Source organism: Hirundo rustica, chromosome 23, assembly GCF_015227805.2.
Source record: "Hirundo rustica isolate bHirRus1 chromosome 23, bHirRus1.pri.v3, whole genome shotgun sequence".
In the NCBI taxonomy this organism is placed as follows: Eukaryota; Metazoa; Chordata; class Aves; order Passeriformes; family Hirundinidae; genus Hirundo; species Hirundo rustica.
In genome coordinates this window covers 5,298,232-5,308,984 of record NC_053472.1, presented here as the reverse complement: position 1 = coordinate 5,308,984, position 10,753 = coordinate 5,298,232, and the positions used below count along the sequence as shown (strand labels likewise).

The 10,753-nt window shown below is 49.6% G+C and overlaps 1 protein-coding gene across 1 annotated transcript; it reads left to right on the top strand.

Annotated features, from left to right (window-relative positions):
* Positions 1 to 232: 232 nt before the first annotated feature.
* On the top strand, positions 233 to 10,270 carry POU2AF1 (POU class 2 homeobox associating factor 1). The gene is made up of 5 exons (XM_040085168.1): positions 233 to 248; positions 7,860 to 7,987; positions 8,642 to 8,684; positions 8,763 to 9,034; positions 9,959 to 10,270. Exons 1-5 carry the CDS (start codon positions 233 to 235, stop codon positions 10,268 to 10,270), a joined length of 771 nt encoding a protein of 256 aa, XP_039941102.1.
* Positions 10,271 to 10,753: the final 483 nt, after the last annotated feature.

Here is a 10,753-nt window from a genome sequence, read left to right as displayed (position 1 = left end):
AGAAGAAGAAGAAGAAGCAGAGAGCAAAGGGAAAATGTTGAAGTGGCTGTGGTCGGAGGGGTGATGATGTCACCGGGCTCAGCGGGAACACGGCGCTTTTAAAAAGCCGAAAGAAACATCCTGACCCTCACTTGTCACATCCCCACCCAGGAGCCACACACACACACACACACAGAGCCGAGTTATCCTCAGCCAAGAAGCGGGGGAAAAAAAAGCTCCATCCCGCCACAGAATGCACTGGCAAAAATGTAAGTGAGCTCTGATTTGTTTTTCCTACCTCTGGTGGCAGCTGAGGGTTGTGAGGGATAAGCCAGCAGAGAGTGGCAGGGGAGGGGATGCTCAGAGCGGCTCAGGAGAGGCCAGCGCTGAGGTGTGATGCTCATTTTCCAGCAGGGATATGAGCTCAGGGCTGCTTTGTTGGCTTTCATCACTATGAATCAAGTGGAAGACTATGATTCATAAAAACAATAACAGGATGCAGGTATTATATCAAAGGTTACGGTGGTTACATAGCAGAAAATTTTCCTTTTGAAAAGTGAAACCTGTGAGAAATCTTATTTCTGTGTCTATTTTTTTTTTTTTTTTTTATATGTACCCCTTTCAGCTAATTAAGAAAGGTAATGAACAAAGCAGTTCAGGGCAATACAGTTATGACTTTACAGGAAATCAGTTTTCTTGTTTTCAAGATAATTTCGCTCCTCCGGGCCCACCTTTGCTGGAGTAGTTTGCTGGTCCTACTCCAGGTAGGTGTTTGCTTCTTGCGGGGTTTTCATTCTCACTCTTATCTCCGTACATCTCGTTTGTCATCAGTAGGTGATGCTCATTTTGCCAACTCTGCAGCCTCCCTTTGCCTCTCATTCCATTAACACAGAATGGTACAGCACACCTGAGTGGAAAAATTAATTTCTCAAACCCTTGCCAGTGACTTATCTGGCCTTACTCATCTTTTTATCACAGCTTGTAGGTTGTTTCACTGCGTGTAATAAACCAACGCTGTGCCTTTGGGAGCTTTGAAATCTGTTTCCTCTGGGGTTTTTTTCCCCGCTTTCTTTCTTTTCAACTGAACGTTTTGGAAGCTCACATGTGTATTTGGGAAGTTTTATTTGTTTCCCCCCCCCCCCCTCACCTTGCGCAGTTTTCGGGAGAAGACGTGGAGAAAAACCTGCAAGATGGTCACATCCAAATCCCCATTCTAATCTTCCATCCTCAGGAGCCCCTGAATGGTTTATTTGGGTTTTATTATTATCTCTGCAGTGACAAAGCAATGCTAACAACAGTCTTTGGGTAGGAGGAAATTGGGAACTGAACTGGTGTTTTTATTTTTGCTTTTTCCTCTTGACACTTGCAGGAATCATGAGTCAAATCGTGTCAGTCATTCATGATGATAATTTGTAGACAACTGGCCGGTGTCCCCTGAGCTTCTTAATCCTCAAATCCCCCTGCCTTTGTGGTTTTGTCAGAATTCCTTTTTCCATCATGGAACTGCCGGGAATCTGATGAATGCTGCTTCTTTCCCATGCTGTTGCAGCGTGCTGGCGTTGGAGGCAGACAGGAGGGGTGTCCTGGAGACCCCCGTGTGATCCCTGAGCTCAGGGCAGCTTTCCAGGCACCAGATCCCGCAGCTTTCAGTGGAAGCTGGAGTTCCCAGCGGCTCTGGGAGTCCCCACTTGGTGTCCCCTCTGTCCCCTGCCAGTGTGACCAGCTGGCACCTCGCCTTTCCTGCACCACCTGCTTCAGGCCACCTGGATGCTCCTGTGGGACCTGTGGCCCTGCTCTGGAACAGAAATTGGTGCAGAGGCAGCTCAGGTGACCTGGGAACTTTCCAAACCGAAACCCTGAGGTTTGACTCACTGGGTGCTGAGAGCACCAAGACTTTGGGTTCAATCCCTGTACGGGCCGTTCCCTTCAGAGCTGGATGATCCTGGTGGGTGAGAATATCCTGTGCACCCGTGAAAACCCCAAAGCAGGTGCGGCCTCGCCTGAGGGCATTTCTCAGGGCACCTCTCCAGGGCGGTGTGCTGCTCCTTGGGGGTGGGTTTCTGCAGGAGCAGCGGGGGAGCTGGGGCACCCCGAGGCTCCTGTGGGGCAGGGAGCCTGGCCTGGCTGGCCCTGCAGGCTGGGAATGTTCCCCGGGTCACGGCACAGTGCCTCCTGCGCAGGACTGCACCCCTGGGCTTCCGCTCACAAGCCCCGAGGGTGGCTCAGCCCGAAAGCCTCCCTCCCACGGCCCAGGAGAAGTGACTGGTCGGGGCTCCCCAGGATTCTGCTGAATGGGAGCTGCCCCGGCGGCCCCTCAGGGATGGGAAATTCATGGGCAGCGCCAGCTCTTTCCTCCCAGGTTGTTTTTATTGTTACCTCCCTGGTGAATTAGTTTAAAACGACCCGAATGTACCTTCTGTACAAACGGTTTGTGCTCTGAAAAGCGTGGAAGCAGCTTGGGCTTGGTGATCTCAGAGGTCTTTTCCAGCCTAGTTGATCCTAATTCTGCAGGAATCTCCTGTTTAGGCGCTGCTTTTGCCTGTGTGCGTGTTTTTTTGGGGGCTCAGCTCCTGTTGCAGTCACCGGCAGAGATTCAGCTGCTCCGATTCCCTTCACCATCGAGAGATGTGAATTCACACCTCTGCAAATCCCTTCCCAAAAGCTTTTAAAGTGAAGAGAAAAGCTTTTCTGCCCACAACAGATGCGGGGCTGCACAGAGCCGCCCTGAAAGTACCGGCTCATGAGACTGAGAGGTGAAACTGCAACATTCTGCACCTTGTGAGTGATAATTTTGGTAAAACCCCACCAGGAAAGAGGGATAGCACGAAAGTCGAGCCCATCCATGCTTTGCAAAGCAGGTGTCAAACTCTACGAATGACCACAGCGGCAATTAAATGGAAAGCTTGCATTACTAAAATGGAAAGAGTATTATGGGCTGGGAGGAATTAGGACCTGAGGGTGACTTATGGTTAAAGACACTTTCTGTCTATCTCAGCTTCCCCTTTGCACCAGGGCTTCTCTTCTCCTGAAACAGAGAACTTTTAGTGGCCCTCATCACTTCATGGCCAAGGCATCCAACTCTCATTTGGCACTTGAAAGCTTTTATTTTTTTAATTAGAATAACCAGAGCGGCAGGGATTAGCCAGCACTTTGTGTCTCCCCTTGATTTTCGTTTCTATCCGAGAGGAAAAATCTCAAATCCACTCTGTGTTTGGTCATCTGCAATACCTTCCTCATGTGGGAACAAAATGTAGGCTCTGCACAGTGCTCTCCACTCAGTTAGATCCTTCTAAGCGTGAAGGAAATTTTTTTTTTAAAGGGCAGTTATCAAAAGCATTCCTCAAGAACAGCACGAGGCACATGGATTTGCCTGAATCCAAGGCTAGCTTGATTCCTGGAAAATCTTCCAATACCTGAAAATGAAGGTATTGGGCTTAAATCTAAAACCTTCTTCTGTCAGATTAATATTTCCCTGACTTTGGTGGTTCTAACGCAGTGTAGGAGGCCTGGCCAAGCAGGATTCTGCGGGGTTGGTGAGCAGGTGAAATATTGAGGCTGTCAAATTATGCCCAGGACCCTCCTGAGCTCATTTCCTTGTGCTGAGCAATCAACCATCACCCAGCCCTTTTTGCCCCTGCTCCGAGCTGGGCTTGTTTTAAAGCAGATTCTCTGCCCAGATGTTTGGTGGGTGCTTTGCATTGGCAAAATCTTCATTGAATTACACACCCACAGTGCACTGAATGGGATAAATGAGAATCCTCTCCAGCTCAACTTTCCTTGTGTTCCTTCAAGGGAAGTTTGGGTTGTGTCCAATGCCTGTGTGCATGTTTTTTGCACTGCTGCATGCCCAGCATGCCTCCAAATGCGTCTGGGTGTGCAAACCTGGGGCTCTGGGATGGATCATTTGGGACTGAAAAGATAATGGAGCAAGAAATGGCCCAGTGGAACCCAGACAAACATTTTCTGAGTCGTTTCACGGTTTATTTGGCACTGATGAGGTTACTGATTCTCCAGACCAGCCAGAGAATTATCAGCCAGGTGTGTGTTAATTAATTTAGGTCAGGTTCCAGGGACCTGGTGCTCACCAGTCACCCCACCCTGCGGCCACCAACACCACTGGCTCAGATGGATCTTGGCAGAAATAACTGGATTTTTGTTCCCAGGGGCTGGAGTTGCATGTGGGTCATGTCAGTGTTTCACCTTTAACTCTCCGTTGGGTCAATTAAAATATTAATTAAGAGCAGGACATGCCCTGCAGGCTGCTGAGGGATGGGGATGGAGTTGAAATGAAGATTTCTGGGTGGCTCCCTGTCATGTCACTGTCGGGATTTGGGGCAATAAGACGCATTTCAGTGCTTTGCTCCCCTGCCCTGGACTGACCGCAAAGCAGAGATAAAGATCACCCTGCTCTTTTTGAGGGAACCTCTGTAATTATTTAGCAAATAAGGACAGGATCATGACCAATGCCGAGTCCCTTGCAATGGGCATGGATGTAAAAAGGTTTTGATTTGACTCTAAGCATGCAAGCCTATGAAATGAAACCTCTTTCTTCTTATTATTAGCCAAAGTTGACCCTGTCTGATAAAGATGTAGTTTGATCCCCAATATCCAAGCCATTAACTCAGGGGCTTGCCAATTGAAATCTAAATTTTTCTTATTATTTGCAGCCAGCGATTGCTTTTTGGTGCTACTGCAAACAAGAGAAACTATTGTGTTTCTTTTCAATTAAAAAAAATAAGATAAAAGAAAGCCATTTGCAGTGTTAACCCTGATCAATTGATAAGCTTATCAGGTGTCAGCGTCCTGAACACGAAAAATCTTCTGGAGAGGGACCAGAGTGACACTCGGAGGTGCAGGCAGGGCCTGGGGCAGGACCAGCAGGGCATTTCAAACTGAAATCTGCCTGCTGGGAAATCTGCCTTGGCTGGAAGGCTGAAGGCTGAAACCGAGCTGCGGCTTGTGTGTGTGAGTGTGTGTGAAGGCCAGCGCTGCTGGGGTGAAGTTTAGAGATCTGAAACCGGCCACGCTTGGCTGCCTGCACCCTTCCAGCAGCTGTTTTGCCACTCTCTTCCCTCCACTCTCAGCAATGGTTGAACCAAAATGGAGGGGAGGATAGGGTTTGAAGTTTTGGCCGGGTCTCGACGCGCTTTCTCTGCCTGGCCTTCTACCCTGATCAATATTTTTGGGAATCGGGGATCTCCAGTTGGGTGGCAGATCCCATGGAACCTATTTTTTGTGCAGTTTGGATGCTCCCAGGTCGAGCTGCCGCTCAGCCTGGAACCCAACATCTTCCAGCCGCTGTCACTTGACGTTCAGAGCCATTTGGTGCCTTTCCAGCGGCTCTGGTGTTCAGCAGCCGCTTTTAAAGATTGCTGAGCAGCTTTCAAGGCTCTTGTGGACTTTTAGCAAACACAGCAGGTGATAACATTGATGGAGGGAGCCTGGGGCTGAGCACACACCGGGGGCTGGGGAGGCAGCGCTGCCAAAGCATTGAAAGGAGCCCAGATGAGAGGTGGAAACCATCGCAAAGCTTCCCAATGGTTGGGTTTGGGTTCCTTCCCTTCTTTCTCGACTGGAGATGATTTAAACTGCCCCAGCTTCACAGAGCAGGTGCAAACCAAGGTGTCCCTGCTGAGGAACAGCGTGTGGGGTCCTGGAATTGCAGGGGACAAGCCAGGACACCGCCGCTGTTCCTTTCATTTTGTTGAATGGAACTTGGCCTCTCCAAAATTAAAATCTAATGGAATCTTGCTCCGAGACAGCATCATCGTTTGTTAAAACCTTTAGATAAGGGTGAGTAAATCCAGGTTCTTCCTTTGCAAAGGTATTTTAATTGAGTTTATTCCTCCAAACGCTGATCTTGGTAAATGACCATGTATCTTTTGCTCGATGAGGAATTGCACCCTGAAGCCCCAAAGGCGTTCTGCTCTGGCCTGTCTGTGATGCTCAGACCCCACATGCCCCTGAGCAGTGGAAAAGCAGCTGTGCTCACATTATTTTTATTTCTGGAGGTCAGCTTGGGGGAACCGAAATATGATCTGCAGACTTTGGTTTTAAAATTTTTTTTTCTTTTTTCTTTCTTTTTTTTTTTTTTTTTTTTTTTTGGGTTACTCTGCTTACACCGGAAACTCTGAATAGGTATATTTGTCAGCTTTTACAGTAAATTTCTTCTTTCCCATCCCCCAAACCTGGAGCCAGAAACCACCATCCTTCCCCACCCTGATTCTGCAGGGAGGCCCTTTGATGAGTTGGGGATGAGATACTCCCCAAAATGTTCATTTCTGCCACTCAAGCAGCTCTGGCAGAGCTCAGATTTGTGGAGCTGATGTTTTCCCACAGCACCAAGAACACCAGAACCCTTTATTATTTGCACTCAAAGAAATTAGTACCGATTCAAGTTAAAAAGCAAAACGTGAATTGTATTAAAAGCCCTTGTGGATGCTTGTACGGAGACTTAAAGAACCCTTATTCTGTATTAAAAGTTCATTTTGAAAGCCACAGGATTAAGGGGAATGCAAGAAACCTGATTTAAAGAGCCACAAAGGATGTCCTCAGAAAGCAAAAGTAGATCAGGCAAAGGCTGGAAAATCATCTTTGCTTTAACTGCCATTTTAAAGTAAAGTATTTCCTTAATGTGCATAAAAGAGGCAACAGTTCAGTGCATAAATGGAGTTCTGTCTGATCCTAGAAGGATTTATAATGGCCAATCAAGATTTCATAATTAAATTATGCACAGTGAGTTAATAAAAGAGCCAAGCTGAAGGGAAAGAAGCATTTTTTAAAAAATAAATTAGAGCAGAAACATTCGTTAAGTAATTTTTGAGGTGGATTTATGATCTCTGTACTTAGAACTCCATTTTTCTCCTCCCAGGAATGTGCAGCAGGAACATCTCAGTGTACACAGAATTAAATGTAGCTGGGAGAGATGATCTGAGGTGAAGTGATTCATTCTTGTGGGATGTGAATCTAAACAATTGCTCCCGGGGTGGAATAATAGTTCAAAATTCCGATTGGAGCTGGATACCCACCTGTACCTCAAAACCAAAGGCCAGTTGCAATCTTTAAAAATGGAAAACTTATCAATTTATGTATTTACACACCAAAGTGCAGTAAAAGGGGCAGGCAGCCACCTCTGCTATCGGTGCCTTTACAAACACCAGGCTTTGATATCCCCTGGTTTCCTTCTGCTATCGATTCCCGCCCAACACTCCGTGTAAAATATGAGTTGTTAATTCTGGCTCTGGCAGAAATGTGCTTGCCCTGCTCACATGGCTTTGGGAGAGGCTTTTGGAGCTGGCTGTAAAGTTAATTCTTCAGAACAGAGCAGAGTTTCTGGGTGTGAGGTTTTGGGGTGTAAGGTCTGTGATGTCTTGTCTCTTGTTTATCAACCTCTTGGCCAGGCTGTGAGCAAAATTTGTCTGGAACTGAAATACAGCTCTGGTCTAGGTTGGGACTTCAGCACGTGAAGATATTCAGTTGCTGAAGAGATATGAGATATTCAAGAGAAAATGAGATATTCAAGCCCAGCTAATGATGTTTAAATGGTTTGCCAAGTGACGATGTTTTCCTATTTTGGGTTGCTTTTATACCTTCTGCTTAAACAGCGAATATATTTCTTTTAAATATCCAAATTCTACTTTTTTATGTCCCTGCCTGGCCAGCAATTCTGGTGTGCCACCTTTTGGTTATATTTGCTCTGGTTTTCATTTTGGGAGTGCGTGAAGCTGCTCTGCAGGTCAGTGGCACTGAGAGACACAAAGGAAAGGAAGAATAAAATAAACGTGTTCCTGGCACAGGCACCAGGCTGCCGTGGGGATCTGGGGTCCCTGAAAGGAAAAGAAATGCTACATGAAGTTTTAATTTTTATTTTTTTCCCTCAGCTTCTGCCCCAGACCAGCAGCCACAGCCTCGGCCCTACCAAGGTGTCCGAGTGAAGGAGCCGGTGAAGGAGCTGCTGAAGAGGAAAAGGGGGAATGTCCATAATTCCAGTGCTACTGCAGCTACAACGGTAGGGAAAACACAAACAGGAGGAAAAATCTCCCTTGGGAGCTCAGTGATTGCCCTGTCCCAGCAACACTGTGCCAGGGAAAGAAACCTTTGCATCTCTGGAGCTTTCTGAAGGCCCTGCAGCCTGGTGCTGCCTGGCAGTGCCATTAATATCTCTTTAGGTGGGGTGGTTTTAGTGTGCTGAGCACCTTCCATCACTTAATGGAAAGGGGAAAGAGCTCTGCACTTGGCAGGATCTGATTCCTGGGAACTGATAGCGGCTTGGATGGGAGGCAGCGTGTTCAGGAGTCTGAAAGAGACAACCCAGAGCCATCCCTGGCTGTTTGCTGCTTGTTTTCAGCCTGCATTTGCCCTCCCAGCAGGCAGCAGCTTGGCTGGCTCCTCTCTGATGGAGAATTCCCTCTGCTGCATGAGATTTGGACACACTTTGGGCTCCCCTGGAGCTGAGGGGACACGGTGGGTGTTTGGGGTGGCGTGTCCTGGCTGCCAGGGTCGGTTCTTCTGGCCCTTGTGTGGGGTGGGAGAATTCAGACCCTGACACTGACAATCAGCTGATAATCCCTGGCGTGCTTTGTGCCTCTCTCTAAGTGATTGGATTTAATGCTGATGTGCCCCCCCTCTGATTTTTTCTTTTTCTTTATTTTCTCTCTTCCAGGTTGTTTTGCCCCATCAGCCAGTCCCTTCCTACTCACCCATGGGTAAAGTATCCCTGACTCTCCGTCACTCCCCGGGGAAGTCTGTGCTGAGCTGGGCTTTAACCCCGTCCCGTTTTGCAGGCCAGCCTTGCATTGACATGGACGCCGCTGCCCCTGCTCTGCCCGGCCCGGAGGAAGGAGCTCTGGCCTCTGGATGGATCCCCCAGCCCTCTCCCACCCCCCTGCAGCCCCTGGCTCAGTGGAGCCCTTACCCTGACTACGTGTCCCACGAGGCTGGCAGCTGTCCCTACACGGCAGATATGTACGTCCAGCCCGTGTGTCCCAGCTACACCCTGGTGGGACCCTCCTCTGTCCTCACCTACGCTTCCCAGCCTCTCATCACCAATTTTGCAGTAAGTCCGAAACACCGAGCTGGAAATGATGTTTATTCCCATTCTAGCAAGGGCTGTAGGGTGTAGTTAGTCTGAATTATTTAATTACTGTAACGTCGGCTTGAGCTGGGCAAAAAGTTGTGGTTGTGCTGGAGTCAGGCAAAATTCACAACCTTTGCCCCAGCTCTCTTCACTCTCCCAGGCTGAGCAGGGATTTTCACTCTTTATTTCCAAGTTTAAAATGGAAAAAAAAAAAAAAGAAAAAAGTGTCATTGGTGTTCCAGGAAACACATCGATCAGGTGAGGCAGGAAGGGTGACTGGGCAATAAATTTCTCAGAAGCTGCTGTTAAAGGATAAAAGAGAAAGGTCAAAATACGCAGAGACAGCAGAAGATTTGGCTTCAGGCCAGACAAAATCTGCTCAGCTGACACAAGATTATGCGGCCCCCTTTGGAGGCGAAGGGCAGAGAGTTCTGTTCCAATGGACCTCAGGCAGCTGATTTTCCTTCCCCTGCTTCAGTCTGGCTGCTCGGGCAGACCCAGCAAATCCCCCAAAGCCATGCCCGTGTCCTTGTGGCCCCCAGTGCTGAGACAGGGCCGCAGGATGGATTTGGGATGTGGCTCAGCCTGGGCCGTCCCAGAGGCCACAACGAGCTGCCTGCAGCCTTGGTGGCACCAAAGTTGGGATTGTCCAGAGGGCAGCTGGCAGCACAGGGTGTAACAGGGTCACAGGGAAGGTGGGAATGGGCACAGGAAGCTGGAGGGAGCCTGAGGCCAGCGTGACCTGGGCACAGGGAAGTGTCACCCTCGGTGCAGAGCTTCACCCGGCGGGGCAGGATGAGGGATGCTGGCAGCAGGATGAGCATCCCCATGCTGTGCTGCATCCTCCCCCTGCCCCACGTGGCCGTTCGTCTCACTTTGCTGTATTTCTGTCCCCTTCCCCAGCCCCGCAGCACCGCCCCGGCCGTGGTGCCACCGCTGGAGGTGACGGAGCAGCAGCCGCCCTTGACGTACTTCCCGTGGGCGCAGCCCCTGTCTGCGCTGCCAGCCTCCACCCTGCAGTACCCTGCGGCCTCCTCCAGCCTCCCCGGGCCCCAGCTGGTGCCCGTGCCCATCTCCATCCCCGAGCCAGCCCCGCAGGAGCTGGAGGATGCCCGGCGAGCCATCGGCGCCCTGCCCATCGAGAAGCTGCTCCTGGAAGATGAAGACAATGATACGTACGTGTTAAGCCACGCTCTCTCTGTCGAGGGGCTTTAGGTCGCACATCTGGGGCCTGGTCCTCGGCCGCTCCATGCTCCATCCAGCACCTCCGTGGGTTTTGAGTGGGGATGAGGAGGAGCGGGCGGGGTGGGGTGGGAATTTCGGCACGCGGCGTTTCGCGTGTCGAGTGAAATTCGCTTTGTCCTGGCGCCCAGCACAAGATCGCTTCGCTGTTGCAGCTCCTGCCGCCTCTCCTGGGCGGGTTTGGGTGCTGCACACTTGTGCTCAGCGCCAGCACGAGGTGATTTTCACTTCCATGGCCACAAATTGACAGATTCCTCTGTAGCCAAGGCCAGCTGTAGCATTCGGTGAGGGTACGGCCACCTCTAAATTTGGGCAAACCCGGTTCAATAGGGCTGCTTTTGTGTAAATGCCTCGTTTGTGTGTGTCCACAGAGGAACTCCCACCAGATTTAGGCCGCTAGAAAACATTGGAGGGGGGGTGCTAAATGGACACTTTTCTCTCCTAAATTTTACTACT

Bases quoted from the DNA above. Each gene is read 5' to 3' on its own strand.
- POU2AF1 (XM_040085168.1), top strand. The intron at 7,988-8,641 runs GTAGGGAAAACA...TCTCTCTTCCAG, and splicing joins GTGCTACTGCAGCTACAACG to GTTGTTTTGCCCCATCAGCC. The intron at 9,035-9,958 runs GTAAGTCCGAAA...CCCCTTCCCCAG, and splicing joins CTCTCATCACCAATTTTGCA to CCCCGCAGCACCGCCCCGGC.